This window comes from Lagopus leucura, unplaced genomic scaffold (assembly GCF_019238085.1).
Source record: "Lagopus leucura isolate 7727_CA_CO unplaced genomic scaffold, USGS_WTPT01 Super-Scaffold_100018, whole genome shotgun sequence".
NCBI classification, from domain to species: Eukaryota; Metazoa; Chordata; class Aves; order Galliformes; family Phasianidae; genus Lagopus; species Lagopus leucura.
Genome location: NW_024962272.1, coordinates 7,973,526 through 7,990,533, shown reverse-complemented (window position 1 = coordinate 7,990,533; position 17,008 = coordinate 7,973,526). Strand labels below are relative to the sequence as shown.

At 37.7% G+C, this 17,008-nt stretch overlaps 1 protein-coding gene across 2 annotated transcripts; it reads left to right on the top strand.

Moving 5' to 3' along the window:
• Positions 1 to 112: 112 nt before the first annotated feature.
• ABHD17B (abhydrolase domain containing 17B, depalmitoylase) lies at positions 113 to 16,185 on the top strand. 2 transcript variants are annotated; one of them, XM_042877547.1, is made up of 4 exons: positions 113 to 192; positions 5,609 to 6,083; positions 13,719 to 13,898; positions 14,732 to 16,185. In XM_042877547.1, exons 2-4 carry the CDS (start codon positions 5,617 to 5,619, stop codon positions 14,949 to 14,951), a joined length of 867 nt encoding a protein of 288 aa, XP_042733481.1. In that variant the 5' UTR covers positions 113 to 192; positions 5,609 to 5,616; the 3' UTR covers positions 14,952 to 16,185. The 2 variants fall into 2 exon arrangements, with proteins under 2 accessions (XP_042733481.1, XP_042733482.1); XM_042877548.1 differs by lacking the exon at positions 113 to 192 and adding an exon at positions 403 to 525.
• The last annotated feature ends 823 nt before the right edge of the window (positions 16,186 to 17,008 follow it).

Sequence of the window (17,008 nt, the reverse complement as noted above, 5' to 3'; positions counted from 1 at the left end):
AGAGGCTTCCGCCGGCCGCGCGTCTCCTTCCGAGTGCTACGCGGGAGGCAGCAGGCACCGCTGAGCCGGCAGCCGCCGCCAAGCCGTTACTCAGCACAACCGACGTCGCCGCGCCCGGCGCTCGGACGGCGGTGGTCGGGAGCGCGCGGGGTCACCGCTGCCCAGCGAAGGGGAGCCGGGAGCCCCGCGCAGGTAGGCGCTGGGGACGGCGGGCCGAGCTGAGCCGAGCTGGGGGCGGCTGCAGCGGGGGCAGGGAGGGAGAGGGAAGGGCTGCCGGGCAGGTGAGACGTTCCGGGTGGCTGCGGCGAGGGGTAGGGGCGGGCGGCGCCTTCTCCCGTTGCTCCGCCCGCGGGGTGCTGCGGGACGGCTGCTGCCCCGCTCACGCTGGGGGCGCCTTTGTTCGAGGATGGAGCAGCTGCTGCCCGCTGGCCGCTCCCGAGCTGTGCGTCCTCAGGCCCCGCGCTCTTAGCGCCTCTGTCAGCATTGCGAGCTGCTGGGAGCCGTCTGGGGAGATCGGGTGTTGCGGTGAGGCTGACTTACTGCGTTTTCTCGGCTCCTGCCCCTGCCGGCGAGGGCGAAGCTGGCCTTAGCCTTGCTCTCGAGCGGTGATCGCTTACGCCTTCAGCCCGGAGGCAGCCACTCGAAAACACACGGTTTGTTTGTTTGTAACCAGTGTGTTCCGAACTCAAGTTCTATTCTCATCATGCCTCTGTACGGTGTGGCTGTTACTGTTGCTTGTTTATTTTTTTTTTTTCTCGAATGTAATTGCGTTGATAGGTTGTTTTTTTTTGTTGTTTGTTTGTTTGTATGTTTTTGTTTGAGAAGAGCTTGGAGGATTAATAATATTATCTTGGGTCGTTTTTCGTTACTGAATAAACTTCCTCAGTGTTATTTTCTGGACGTTCATTCTTAATAGCACTGGGTAGGATGGCTAACCTAATGTAGCTTACTTGTACACCGGTTTACTTAACGTTTTGTTCCTTTATGTGTTGAACTGATACATGTTAAACTTGTATTCAAGCCCTTCTTTCTGTAGCAATGTACACAGGTGTTAACAGAGTTTCAGTAACGGTTTGAACTACAGTTTTCATTGCCTTGCCTTCAGTAAAAGGAATAGGCATTCGAGTACATTATTTCAGGACTGCATAATGAAAAAATGATTATTCATAAAAAACAGCACACCACAATGTGAATGTCTTGCTTGTTGCAAAGTTAGGGCAACAATAAGGTTTACAAGCTGGCAGTAGTGCTTATGAATTTGACTTTATTCTTTTGAATTGTTCTTATGATGTAAGTAATTTAGTTTAAACACATATTTGCATTAAATCTGTAGAATTTTAAATGTAAGATTTCTAGATAAGTATTTGCATGGGCAGGGTTTTTGAGGCTAAGATGCTAATATGTAGTAAAGTACTTCAAGATGTGAATAATATAAGCCAATCTGATTTACAGAGGAACAAGCACAAGAATAATTGCTTATATGAAAGAACTATGTCTGCATTATCCTAGGAATAGCAATATAAATATTTAAGGTGTACTTTCAGATTAGGTGGATTTTTTTCCCCTCTTCTGTCAGCCTTGATCATAAGGTTAATTGCTGAATTTAACTACTGCCTGTAGGCAGTTTTAAATTTTCCTTCTTGTATGCTACTTTTTAATTATTGTTATTATTCATGAGAGAGATAAATTTCATAAAATGGTCTCCTCTTTCTTTTAAAGGCTCTTCTACAAAGAGCAGTCTTGTCACTTGAGTCTGTTTTGTTTCTTCACTTTTCTTGGAGCTGTAGTAAAAATCATGCATTACAGTTCCTTCCACAATTTTTCTATTATATCTGCATGAAAACACAGTGTTCTTTATATTTCTAAAGGATGTTTACATTTCTCTTTCTACATTCTTTCTGTTGTTAATAACTTTACCAGCATTAGGAACTATGTTTACAGGGCAGCGCTGTCATCTTTACTGTTATGTTGTTGAAATGTGTTATCTTTGTATCTGGAGATTCTAGTGTTATGAGGATAAATTTTCATCATGCATACTCAAAAGCTGTTAGGTTGTGACCTGGGTTTTCTCTGCTTATGTTAATCTCATTACTAACATTATTAACCTATCCTTGTGGTAATTTCTGGTGGGAGTTGATTTTATCCTGGTTTTAGTGATAGGATTCATGTGAAGTATACTCAAGCCTTTTTGTTATTGGTTTGGTATTTTTTCAAACAGTATCACCTATGGTATTTAGAGTTCCATAAATTATAAAGTAGGCTTATTAGAAGCCCAGAGGTTTCAGTAGTACTCTTGATGTCCAGATGGGAAATTTGAACTGCTTTTGTGAAGACTTGGCAGTAAATGAAGACTGACTTAAATTTTTTTTAAGTCTTATCTTAATTCCTGTGTTGGGAAGTCATTAAGAAATCATGTTGAATGTCTTCCTAACATTTAAAGGAAACAAACTTTAATCACTTCACTGAAGTATCTTACCTGTATACCTTCTGAGGAATGATAATGTCTGTTCTAATTGAAGTTATGACATCACATGCATATCTACTAGGCTGAAATGCTGATTCAATTGTACTTTTAAACAGTGATATCAGAACAACACTGTGCACCATGGGGATTCTCACATCCTGGTTCCATTCCAGATCCAGAGGTAAAGAACGCACTCATGTGAATACAATGAATGACAAACTAGTTCCAGTATAATGAAAACATTGTTTACATGTAGTTGGCAGTATCCTCCTGAGAAGGACCAGTAGGTGTTCTATGACACATTTGTTCAGTTAGTGATGCTAGGGATCTAATTTTTTTCTTCAGTTTTTCCAAGAAAAGGTAGCAGTGACTCTTTTCTTTAAAGCAAAGGTTGTTGCTGGCCATGATTCAAGTGGAGAATGGCTCAGGAATAAGAAACTGAAGTTTCAGTAAAGATTAAATGGGCATTACATGAAGTCTACAGTACAGTCTGGTACAAGGAGAGAAATGATACTTTATCCATTTTCTTCCACATATTTCATTTGTCATATGTGGCAGCAACCCATATTTAGCACATTTAAGCTATGTTGGGGGCCCTGTACCTCCTCAGCTGATTATCTCTAATTATTGCAGTAATGTGAATTCCACAGACCAGTTAAAATTACAACAGATAGCAAATACTTTGTGTGAAATCTTATTTGTAGTGTTGCAGGGCTGTTTATGGTTATAAACAATGTAAACTCCTGGCTTCAGTTCTTTCTGACGTGTGGTTTATAAAGGAAGTAAGAAGTTTTGCAGTTATTACTTTATGTTGGAATAGAATGCAGTCATCTATTCTTGGACACAAGAGGCTGTTTGTACCTTAGTTTTGAAGGTACTGCTACATTTTTTTCAATGAAATGAAAATGCTTCCCTCCATCATAAAGTACACTGTATTATCTAGCTTTGGCATTCAAATTTTCTGGAAAAGTGGGAAAAAAATACTCAATGTAATAGTTTCTATAGAAGTAGAGGTGTGATTGAATACTGAGTCATTGGTGATGTTTGCAGAACTAAAAAAGCCTCTTGAAGTATTACAACAACACTGTTGTTCAAAGTCTGCGAATATGAGCTTTCTGATTAAAGTGAAGAAAATGGCTCCTTTGGTGCTCACAGCCATGAGAGACATAAAGCAGGAAATAAATGTTTACCTGTTCTTGTGCATAAGATGTTCAAAGCCTTTTAAAAGTCTCTGGACATCTTCGGTAGGTCTTTCCCACTTGTCTTTATTTGCATGTTGAAAGTAATGTCCAATAATGTCACTTGAAAGAGAGCAGATGAGCAATTACAAGTTAAGTGACTAATTTGCTTATTGCATTAATACATGAGTCTATTTCCTTAACTGGTAGGTTGTATACTCCAGATCTGTTCATTAAGAGATAACTTACCTTTTCATGGCAGCTGATGGGCCCCATTCTCCTGTAACTGGTTATGTTGACAACTCTGTGATTTCCCTTTCTTTTGAAGAAAACTAGAGACTTGGGGTGAAAACACCTGACAAAAAAAAGAACAACCAAGCCATTGTTTTATGCTTCACAAGAGGCAGTAATATTTCAGAAACACACATCTTGTTTATTAGACTTGCTGTGATTTAGTTCTCAACAAATATGTTCTATGATTGTGTAGTTCTATATGAGTGTCACACATTCCACTAAGGGAAGAGACCATCCATACAGTCAAAATAAGGCTAACTGTTCAGTCATCTGCATTCAGAAGTTCTTATGGCAGTGCCCTATAAAACTTTTCCAAAGTGAAGTGTATACAAGTTAAAGAACAGACTGAAATGTATTTTGATGTTGCCAGGTATCACAGTTACAGTAAGACTTTACTGTTGACTGACACAAGGGAATTGTTGCCTGAAACCACAAGGGAATGTGACATCAGAAGTTGGCTTTCTGTTGTTGTTATTCCTGTTTTTAAGCTTGACTCTAGCTGTCAAAGCTGATACATGAAATTGTAGGAGAGTTTCCGTTTGCATGACCAATAGGAACCGAGCATGAGACCTGTAGTAGAGCTGGGGTGGAAAAGTTCTTTGAGATAAAACATCAGATGTGTTCACAACAGGAAAGTAAATACTTATGCTAGGTGTGCTGATGTACTTCACGGTTCTTGGCAGATTGTCGTTCTCCAACCTTCAAGGGAAAAGTACTGTCACAATAAAGATTTCTTTTCCTCTTCCTTCTCGGCCTTGTAAATTAGGAGGGCTCAGTGTCTCTTCATCACGGCAGCAATGTTGTTAACTAGCTTGCTTTAGGTCTGTGTCTATTTTGCTCTTTTTCAAACTCCCGCTCCCCTCCCTATTAAGTGCTTTGAATTCATAGTATAGGTTATTTTGCTTTGTCAGTTATTTGTGTTACAGTATGTCTGGTGTGTTTTTGTTAAAACATGGAATAAAAAGTAATTTCTTTAAGATTGGTAACATAACCCCAATTCTGATGTGCAAAATGAGGAACTTAGTTGATAACCACTTTAAGGGAGTTGGAAATGTTGTCAAACAGAATGCAGAGCTAAGAATAGTTTTACAGCCGGATTTTAGAGGGGTGAAGGTCTGAAGTGCTTGCTAGGCAGTAGAAGAGTCTCTTTTTGACCTTTGTGCAACTCTTGTACTGATGATAACTGTTTGCAATACTTCGTGACTCAAACTGAGAATGTATTGTCATTATATGGGAAGAATAGTATCAGTTTGTGGCTGTAGGAATGAATCTGAGTGATCTTGATATCCTGCAAATACCGCAGTGTGCTTTAATTGCTTTTTTATAATGCCAGTTTGTCAAGGGAGTGAGTGCTTCTGTTACTCTGAGGCGAGTAGCCTCAAAAGAAACTAAAACTCATGCTTGTTCTTGGCCTAAGCAGTTCTAGTGTCTGGCAATGCTTAAGAGTTACCACTCTTCTGTAATAATATGGTAATTCTGAAGATGCTACTAATAACAAAAAAGTGCTGTATAGAAATTTACACATATACTTAAGCTTTTGTTTTGTTTAAATAATTCCACTAAATTTCAATGTTATTTTCTAAGAAGGTTGAACTTACAACTTCAGTGAGGTTTTTTCTTTTCAAGTCACAATATAACTAGAAACTGATACCATTCTCTCTTCCCGTTTCAGACTAGAAGATGAATAATCTTTCCTTCAGTGAACTGTGTTGCCTGTTTTGTTGTCCACCATGCCCAGGGAAAATTGCTTCCAAACTGGCATTCTTACCTCCTGATCCCACATACACTCTGATGTGTGACGAAAGTGGTAGCCGCTGGACTTTGCATCTCTCAGAGAGAGCAGACTGGCAGTATTCATCAAGAGAAAAAGATGCTATTGAGTGCTTCATGACTAGAACAAGTAAAGGTAACAGGATTGCCTGTATGTTTGTGCGTTGCTCACCTAACGCCAAATATACTTTGCTCTTCTCGCATGGAAACGCTGTTGACCTAGGTCAGATGAGCAGCTTTTACATAGGACTGGGTTCACGGATTAATTGCAACATATTCTCATATGATTATTCTGGATATGGTGCAAGCTCTGGCAAGCCAACAGAAAAGAATCTGTATGCTGACATTGATGCTGCTTGGGTGGCTCTTAGGACAAGGTAAGACATTACAGTATGCTTTCTAAATCGCTGTGCTTATACTGCATTGGTAAATGAAACAGAAATGCTTTTTTTTTGTGATTAATTTACTCATATCAAAGCAGACTGGTGATATCTTGTAACAAAGGTATTGTTAGTATTGAGCAGTATCAGTATTTAGCACTGATATACTTGAGAAACTGAAATGGGATGAAGTTTAGTAAGGTGTCACCTGATGTTATTTGAATGTTTCAAATATAGCCCTTACTGTCCTAATTAAGGATCCCCTTTGTTGACAATATTAGAGGAGAAGAAAAATCTATAGTAGATTCCCCAGTCACAGACCTACTGGTATAATGGGTAAGAGAAAACAGAAGTTTATTTTTCAGATTTAATGGTCTTTGAGTGTTCAGACTTCCATTGTTTCAAAATTCAGACTAGTAGCTACAGCGTTTCCGGAAGGTAGAAAGCTTTTTGTTTTATAAAGAAAGCTATTTTAGCAAAGTACAGTGTCTGAGAGAGGAGGTAATTAATCTACATAACTACCTTATGGTAGGAACAAAGCCCAGGAATCTGAATTGCTGTTGTTAGCACAGATTAAAACTGGACAAGGTAAAATAAAATCCCAAGCTGGGAAGATGTGTTTCCAGAGCCTGTGTTCTAAGCTTTTACTTTACAGATGGTGAAACAGTAAGGTAAATACTATAGACACATGCTGTGATACAGCTACCAAATAAAGCCCACTTCTTCATCTTGACAGCATTTTCTTGCCATGAGTTGTCAAATTTAAAGCAAAACTCTTGTGAATACTCAAACTACAGAAATTAGGGTTAAGCTAGTTGGTAACTGTCTCCTCCCCTGCTCTCACCACATCATCTTTGAATAGTTTCTGTGTGGAAAACTCAGAAGGAAATACAATGGCAATTTGAGTTCTCCCCTCCATTCTTGAACAATAGCTTTCCTACTCAAATAAGGTTATAGCTTGTAACAATATCCCATCTGAATATATCACAGAATGGCCAGGGCTGGAAGGGACCTCAAGAATCATAAATCTCCAACCCCCTGCCACATGCAGGGCCACCAACCTCCCCATTTAATACTAGACCAGGCTGCCCAGGGCCCCATCCAACCTGGCCTTGGACACCTCCAGGGACGGGGCATCCACAGCCTCTCTGGGCAGCCTGCTCCAGTACCTCACCAGTCTCTCTGTAAAGAACTTCCCCCTAACATCTGACCTCATTTTTCCCTCCCTCAACTTAAAACCATTTCCTCTTGTCCTGCTGTTATCTACCCTTTCAAAGAGTTGATTTCCCCTCCTGTTTGTAGGCTCCCTTTAGGTACTGAAAGGCTGCAATGAGCTGGACAGCCATTGTAGGGAAGGAGAGGGGTATATGACTCTAAATGCGTATTCCTTCCCTTTTACTTTCCTTCTTCTACTCAGGAATGATTCTGCCTTGAGCCTATTTGCTCCTGTGAGATGTTTTATGTCAAAACTTTGTGTAGAAATATTTAAGTATCTAGAGCTAGGTTTTATATCTAAGTATGAACTTATTTCATTGACTAAAAGGTGATTATTATTACTAGCTTTCACTTTCTACTTTCAACAGCTTTCCAGCTGGTAGTCCTAGTTTTGCTTTTGTGTTTGAATGCTGAGTGGAATACAGTGAAGTTCAGTACATGATTCTAGATGTACTAGTTCATACAGTATGGTTGCCAGTGTTCTCTTGAGCCCTGAAGCAGTGCTCAGCTGCTCTTTACTAGTTAATATCAGGATCAGAATGCAATCTTAAGCATTTGCTGCAGTGCTGATTCATTTTTCTGGTGTAGCCTGTTCTGTCAGTGTTACACTGGCATTGTCTTTAATGCTTTATAAAATCAGTGTTCTGTAAAAGCAAATTTAGTTCTGTGGGTTCTTTGTAGGGTAAATGTAACTTCCTTGAAGTTCCTTTTGATAGGAAAAGTCTATGTCTTGCAAATGTAGGCCTACAAACCATGCCTCATTCTTTATGTGATTGGACAAAGAAAGAAATAGAGAAGTTACATCTGTTGAAGGTTTATCACAGTCATTCAGCTTCCTCCCTTCTCTTTTCTGAGAAATGGGATCACAGAATCCAGCATTGAAATATGTGGGAGATGGAGAGGTTGGCTTGATCTTGTTGAGTCTTGACTTACTGATAATGAAGCTCTGGAAAGGAAACAGAAGTATCTGGGGTAACTGAAATTCTCATGTGGACATCATTCTACAGTCAGAACTGCTGCTTGTGTTAAAGACATTAGTTATTTATTGGAAGAACTTTCCTGATGGGCAGTGCTTTCCTGCGGGGAGTAGAAATACTCTTTGAAGTAATATTCAGGGTGAAATTAAGATTAGTACAACACCATTTTCTCAAAAGAGGTTCTTCCAAAGATACGTGAATATTATCATGCATGTAGATGAGTGCGGAGAACTATTTGCCAGTGGAGCAGAGGAGGAGAAGTGAAAATAAAGAACAAGAACAACTCAGAATCTGTCTGCTTTTAATATTTCGGTTGGACACAGTAGCTGTTCTTGTGGATGCTGACTGTGAGAGATGGCAAGGTGATTCACTGCCATGGTGTTTAGGAAAGATGCACAGTATTGCATATTCATCTTCATGGCACTGTATAAAAGCCACAAGTGAGAACATTCTTTTTCTGACTGTCATAGCTACAAAGTGTTGAAATGCAAGCAGTCATTTTGGGATACGCCCATCTTCTGCTGCTCTGGTCTCTGAATGCCTTTGATGACACACTAGAAAGGGTGGAAAGGTTTAACCAGCCCCAGGCAAATGCAAGGCAAGTGGTGCTCATTCAGAAACCTCAAGACATGCCAAGGTTGATTCATAATGAGATTTATCTTTAAGAAGTCAAGCTACCTTGCCACTGTTTCCTACCATGGATCAAACAGTATTTTAAAAGCTGAAGGATCTCACTGTCATACTGATGTGTCAAAATGGATAGAATAGCCACAACTCAAACTTAATTCAAATCTATTCTGATGATGGCTGAAAGTATTCTTTTGAAAATTGACATATTACACTTTTCATTCAGAAGTATCATTCTCTCATACTACTTTTGGTGCACATTAGGAGAAGGGCTATTTCTTTGTGTGCCTAAACTTACAATATTTTTAGACAGATTGCACTTTTAAACTGATAAGCAAAATGTCCTTATTTACTGTGGTAATAATCTTTCAATGCTACTCATACATTCATTCTACTGATAAGGTCTATAAAAGGCCAGTCTATCTTGAAAGAGATAAAGGAAATATGTCTTGTTGATTACTACATGCATCATCAATGCACTTGCCTTACCTCTCTTAAAACTTGCTTCTTTCAACCTTTCTGGCAACGTTATTTGTTGCATACACAGAAAGGAAAGGTGCCTCTGAGTTGAGCAAGTTTTAATCTCATGAATTTAATTCGTAGCCTGGAATGTTGATAGTTAGGGATGTTGTGTCCTTCATGTTCTGCAATTTGCACCTGTAATTTCATGTGTTATGTACATAATGACAAAAGGTTCTGAAACTCCCTTAGGATGTTCTCCTTATTTCATCTACCCCAAGCAGTGCTGTCAGTTGTTGTCAGTGTTGTACTGATCTAACAAACAGTAGCCTCTCTAGAACATCTACTGCACGTCTTTGTTAGTAGGAACCTATGAGATATTACTGAAAATGCACCCTATTAAGGTTGGTTGTCCAATGCTTTGTCTTGTAAAGGGAGCAAGTCTTCAAGATCAATGGCAGTACTTTGGAGATAATAAGATAAACTGCTTTCTGTCTCCCTTGGGTGTGTCAAGGGCAAAATGGCAGATATTCCAGGGGCCCACATTGCACACCATAGTAACTTCTGCTTATTTTTTAGTTGTTAAAGGTAACTTTAACCTTGCAAACTGCAAGATTTCTATATCATAGTAATGTGTATGTTAAATAAAAAGAGTAGAAAAATAAGAGACTGTCACTAAGATAAGTGTAGAAAAGGTCTTATTTACAGAGACAAATATAAAGGAAACAGTAAAGGAGTTCTTGCTACAGCACTTTGCCAAGGTTGTCACACAGGAGGGAGAAGAATATTTTGTGCTGCTTAGAACATGAGTTCTTTTCTTACCAGAAGGTGAGAAGATTAGGAAGGAGAGATCAGGGTTGCCTCTATTACAAGGGACCATCATTTGTAGGCTTGCAGAAGAGTAGATAAGGGTGACTAATAAAACCATATGTTAGGTTGGGTTGCTAGTACTAGGAAGTGGTGTGATGATACAGTTAGTGGTATACTGGTTTGCTCTTTCCTTGTTTCCTCCTCTGTCAAGTCATTACTTGTCTATGAAGACAGCCTGCACAAATGAGCAGAAAAGCAGCTGCTCTACTCCCAGAAGGGATTAGTACTCTATCCTAAGCTAGTTAGAGGAGACCTATGAGGGCAACATGCTGAAAATCAAAGTAGGAAAGTACTGTTCTCTTTGACAATATCGCATAGTTTAGTAGTGACATTAACCTATTCCTTTAATGTGATGCGTGTGAATGTTAGCAAACTTGTGAGCAGGGTTAAATCTACTTTTGTGAAAGTACCACTCATCAAGTTCCATGTGTTTTGGAAGGTGGCCCTTGGGTACGTAAACTTAAAGGATAAATCAGATGTTGAAAGGAATTGAAATCTCAGTTGCTCTGGGAAAACAATGTTTTGGCAGCCTTTGTGCTGTGGAAAATGTCTAGATTTTATGCTAAATTCAGTCCTGAGTAACTTGTCACTGCAAGGCTGCTTTCTCTGAGAACGTGCATCTCTTTGCTGCTTTCATATATTTTTTTTGAAGTCCATTATGGTGATTGTGACCAAAAAGCCCTCACAATTATCACCACCAACAAAAAAATTGTCTAAATGAAGTTATCTACAACTTCCTTAATAGGCAGTAGCATGCGTTACTACTGTGATCAATGTAATGTGTTTTCAAAAATGCCAGCAGTTTTCATGGCAAGTGTCTGAGCTCTTGTCTCCTGAATAGGTGCTTTCAGCATATAGCTCCATAACTTCCCCTTCCTCAGGATGGCCTGCAATTCTTAAGGGACTGTATCACTGTTACATTTGCTGTTGATTTCATACTTTTCATTCTGGAGGAAGAGGAAATTTTTAGTTAATAATTCATAGCAATAAAAGAATCATTGAATTATGAAGTTATTAACTTATTAACTGTTCTCCCAGATTAGAACCTGGACATTCAATAACTTTCTATGAAATTTATTGGAATTTACCAGTATAGGACTGCCAAAAGGAAGAGTCAATTAATTCTATGGAGAAGGAATTTATTAGCAGCCTTCATCTCGCAGAACTTTTTAGCTTTAAGCTAGGAGGTGATACTTTGGAGAGAGGAACTGAAGGATGTTTGGACTCCTCTTTTTCTTTCAACTTCTTTTTTGAGGAGTGGGAGGTGAGGAAAGAGTGGAGAGGGGAAGGGGGAAAATACAGAAACAGATACTACTGATACTGTTATTTGGATTTCAAGGGGCTTTTTGCTAGTTTTTCGTACCAGAATATTTGAAAATCTAGCTGCTTTAAACTGCAGCTGCTGTTATAGGTTTAACTATTTTTGTTTCCAGACTGTAAAAGCTGTTTGAGTGGTGCTGTGAAGGCAGTCGGGCTGTGGTGCAGAAAAGGTTTACTTTAATCCAAATATAGTAAGCACTATTCCTGGATTACTTTTTGTAGCTGATATTTGGATCCGAAGAAGAATAAAGGCAATGGAGAACATACAATGAAAAATGTTCATTTTTTGCTTTAAAGCTTTGTGCAGTAGTCTTCACCTTGTAGTGTCTAATACTGGTGAAAATGTGTGATGGGTTTGCAAGGTGGTGTTCTGTGATAATTTACTGCACAAGTTTGATGTCACACTAATAACACAGTGTGTCACTTATTTAGTGTGACTTTGTTCTGATTTGTAAATGGGATAGAAGGACATTGTATTTCCAGAATGCAAAAATGTGCTGTTTTAGGAGACTTATTCTGTTTTCAAGTGTTTCAGTATAGATAAAGAAATAGTTAAGACTTTGCATCTTTTTTTACATTTCAAAGCATTAATTCATTGTTCTGTAGTATGTTGGAATTCTGAGAAAGTCTTCTTAATAGGAATGCTAGGTGTTTGGGTCTTTTTGCTGTGCTCTGAGAACTGTTTTGAAATAGAGAGCTTGCCAGTAACATAAAACTGATGATTAAGTCTTGGTATTTTAGAATTCTTAATTTTGTTGTATTTTAGAAACTCTTTCTAGGAAACATTAAGTTTTCATGGTATCTATGCATGTGTGTGCTGAATGTCTTGTAAATTCTTGAGAAGTACTTGTTCTACAGACATCCATTCATATTTTACGGAATCTTGAACAATTTCTTGTTATCTCAATTTTTGTATTTTATGGAGTTATGCTAATCAACCTGAGAACTCTGAGCATGGGTGATCTTAGCTGGTACAGATCTCTCATCTTTTGCAAAGAAGATGCATTTGTTTATTGTAGAGAAGGTAATGGCTGAACCTTCCTTAACTTTAAATGAAAACAGTTGTCAATTCCCCTAGGAATCTTATCAAACATTAGAATTACAATATGCTATTCCATAGCACTGTTAGGCTAGCCTAGCATAAATTAGAGAGCTAACAAACTTCTGATAATAAATTAGAATGACTTATATTTTGCTTTTGAATGCAGTGCAGTATCTCTATTTAAAGTACTTCTTCTCCTACATAAACTACAGGTTTCCATATAGACACTTCTGTAGATCCAATCTGCTGTAAAAATGCTTTGCTGGTATTTTGCAGTGTGTCAGTACTTATTTTCTGCTGTGGGTGCTATTCTTGCCAGTGTAACATTTTGCTCAGATTTTTCCAGTACTGTTGTGTTGCTTGGCAATCAGATCATACTTGCATCCACATTACTGCAGAAAAACACATTAGATTTGATCTGAATAGGTGCAGCTAGATGTTTCACAACTTTTGTCTACCTCAGTTACAGGAAAAAAAGACTTTTTTTTTTCTCCCTTAGAGGGAGAGGAAATTGACCTGAGCTTTGTACTGCTTACTGGGATATGTTAATGGTATTAGCTGAAATATTTTTTTCTAACCTGTGTTTCAAATACCAGACCAATCAGAAAGAAGCATCTCACTATTACAGAGAACATGTAGTATTTTGGACATTGTCCAAAATTGTCTGTTGTAAGGGCATGCCTTGTGTTTCATGAAGTTGAAGGATGTCACCATCCTGCAGTTTTTACCAGGTAACAGATGAGTAAAACTGACAACATTTTTTGCATGCTTGACTATCCTCTAAGTAATGATAAATATAAACTTAATGAGGCTCTAATTCCTATTGTAGCTCCACAGGTGTTACCAATGAAGATACTCAACTAGTTCACAAGTTGCAACAACATTCTGAAGTCTATGCTTCAAAATCTAAAGCATCATTCTTTCTTAAGGCAAGAAATGTGCTGCAAATACAGACTAACTCTTCCTTTTACCTCAGCAATGATCTTAAAATATGCTTTCTTGTTCTAGCTTCAGTTTTATCTTCCTCAGGAAAGATTAGTGTATGGAAATGGTTTGTTTGCCTTTTTACAAATTGTTTATTTCCCTTTACATGCCTTTTTATTAACTTATTTGATCTTCTAGGTACGGAATCCGCCCTGAAAATGTGATCATATATGGCCAAAGTATAGGAACAGTACCATCTGTGGATCTTGCTGCTAGGTATGAAAGTGCTGCTGTAATCCTACATTCTCCACTGACCTCAGGAATGCGAGTAGCTTTTCCTGATACAAAGAAGACCTATTGCTTTGATGCATTCCCAAAGTAAGTTGTGGGATTTTTTTGCATGTATTTTTTTCCAATTACACAGACTTTGTATTAGGGAAATGGTAATATGATAAATTCTCAGAATGTTCTTTAAAGGCTTAAAGGATAACTGGAGTAGATAACAAGAAACACTTTATTTGAAGGAGTTTGTAGAACTACTTAAATCTTTAAGGTTTTTCACATCTCTAATTGTTTCCGTGGATATCTGAAGAGTGATTAGTTTTCCTCTGTGTAACCCATAATACCTCTAACAACGATAAGCAGTTCTCTTCTAGTAAGTTGCTAATCTGAGTAACTGCAAAGGAAGCCTTCTGCATGTTTTTCAATAAGTATTAAAGACTGGGAAAAATGGGGCATAGTAAACTCCTGTCATGTATTTCAGATGAACTGGTACACTTGGCTCAAAGATCTAAGAACTTTAACATAAAGAGCCAAAACTACTTTAGTTCTGAAAAGCATGTGTTTTTTTAATTGAAAATATCTGAAGTAGTAATTTCATCTGTTCTATAACTGATTCAGGATATATTTCAATAAATATTTTTTAAGCTTCATGTTTTTAATGAACATAGTAATGAATATCACTTTTGAATTGCTGAGTTATTCAATCCTACTAGTTTCTGGGAGTGTTTGTCCTTTCTGTTTAGCTCAAATGTGCTGCTACAATGGTTTCCAGAGTGTTGATAAGATCTATTTTTTTTATTTAAACAGTTCCAAAATTAAGTAGTTAAAACTAGAGTATGTAACTAAAAAGTGAATTCAAGAGTCTCTGGTCCTTCAAAGAAGTTATAATAAAACTGACTGCACTCATAGAAACAATCTTTTTCTTACAGCATTGACAAAATTTCTAAGATAACATCTCCTGTGTTAATTATCCATGGGACTGAAGATGAAGTAATTGACTTTTCACATGGCCTAGCCTTATTTGAACGTTGCCAGAGACCTGTAGAGCCACTGTGGGTAGAAGGAGCAGGCCATAATGATGTGGAGCTCTATGGACAATATCTTGAAAGATTAAAACGGTTTGTGTCGCAGGAACTGGTGAATTTGTAATTGCCTTTGTATATTCACGTGCTTCTTCATTTCACTGCAGAACTGCATACCCTGACAAGTACATAACATAAAACCTGAAGGTTGTGTTTTCAAATCAGGTTGGTTGCCTTCATTAGATGTACAGGTAATGATTTGTCAACATAATTAGTGAAGGTTTTGATGCCAGTATTGTTAACTGGAATTGCATCATCAGTCAAGGTTGGCAATTCATATTACTCTGTGAGATTTTTCTTTACAGATTTAAAAAAAAAAAACACAAGTACTGTATGAAATTTTAATTATATAAAATCAAATGCTGTAAAAGTGTTGCCAAATGCTCTAGCATATTAAAAGCAAGTTTATAAATATTTTTTAAACAGCTCAAAATGTACTGTGACTTACTCTGTTTCTCAGATGTAAATTTAAAACCAGACTTTTAAGCAGTTGTCCTGTAAAAATGCAATAGCCATGCAATTTGAGCAATTATTCATGTATGTAGTAAGAATGAAGCATCACTGGAAATGACCTGTGCCCTGTTATAGAGGGAGGGGATCAAATTAGGTCTTTCCATATCTTTTTATATCTTCTGTGCTTAGTTTTACTTCAGTTGTTCTGTTTTGTCCTTGTGCTGTTTTATAACTTGAAAGGGACAAATTTACTCGTGCATCTTCTTAGCTGCCCTAATCTTGCCAAAATAATGTCAAAATTGTCATTGTTACAACTTAAAGATCATTACATGATTGCTACTGAGGCCACTAAGTACTATTTTGAAACAAATTGAACATTTAAAACCTAGAAAGCTTTGTGGACAATGTAGTTTCAAACACTGATTGTATAGAGATGCAGTGTTTCAGTAGGAAGAACCTGGAAGTTTATTTAACTTTGTAATAAAATTTGAAAGTTGCAGTTTGTTCAGACTTACTTTTGGATGTTTAGTGTAAAAGTTCCTTGGTTTTTAGTATTGTATGGAAATTTTACTTATTGCTCTCTCCTAGACAAGAGTGGGAGGAGGGGCAAGAATGTTGACATTTTCTTGTTAAGTCATACTAAAATAAACTTTGTAAGTTGCCTTTCCTTGAATGCATTTTGCTTGAATAAAAAATATGAAAAAAATAACTATGTAGCCTATTTGTAAAATGGGTAATCTGAAAATACGCACTGTGCTTCTAATTTCAAGGCCTTATGTAGTTTAATTGTTCTGCTTGTTTTGTGACTCAGACTATTGTATAATTAAATGTAGCATCACATTGTGAAATTTTTCAGATGTGTTGATTTAACAGTAAACAATATTCCAAGTACTTGTTGTTCTTCATGTTTTTTTTTTTTTTTTTTTTTTGAAAAGCCAGAAAAGGAAAAATGGAAAATTAGAGTAGTAACCTACAGCTAATTTTATTGGCACATCTTATGTTTATGAGAAACTACTGCTTTGACCACCTTCCCACCTCCATGTCTCCTTAATTCTTACTGCTCCCAGTTGTTCAACTTAGTTTTCATTATAACTTCATTGTTAACATTCTTCTTTGTGGAATTCAAGGTTCACTTTGAAATCAGTTGTGAATTTCTCTTACGTTCTCTGGTTGTTGTTAAAGATATTTAAGCTCATGCTAAAACAACTTGGTACCTTTCTGATCAAGCATGATTTAAAATGTTCTGGATTTCAGACTGGTAGTCACACAGTAATATTGGTTGTTGATTTCCATCCTGGTCCAAGATTAAGTTAGAAATGTGCTTAAATAGATCTGATGCAATTCACCTGATTTACGTACAACTTACACAGTTTGATTTCAGTTTCTTACTGGCTTTCAACCACTCTGATTTTGATGGAAATATTTCCCTTGAGTACATTCATTTTTAAGGAATTAAGTCTGTTTTCAGAGCCTTTTTCAGAAACCTGTAAAGAATGTAGAAGTGTAAATAGTCATACAGATTGGCTGCTAGTAGTGCAAATTGCGGGCAAATAACCAAATGTGATCACAAGAAATATCTGACTGTGCTGGTAAATATTATAGCACCCTGTAACTGAATGGACAAAGTAGGTGGTGTAGCCACTTTGCTGCTCGTGTCTCTGTGTTTTGTTG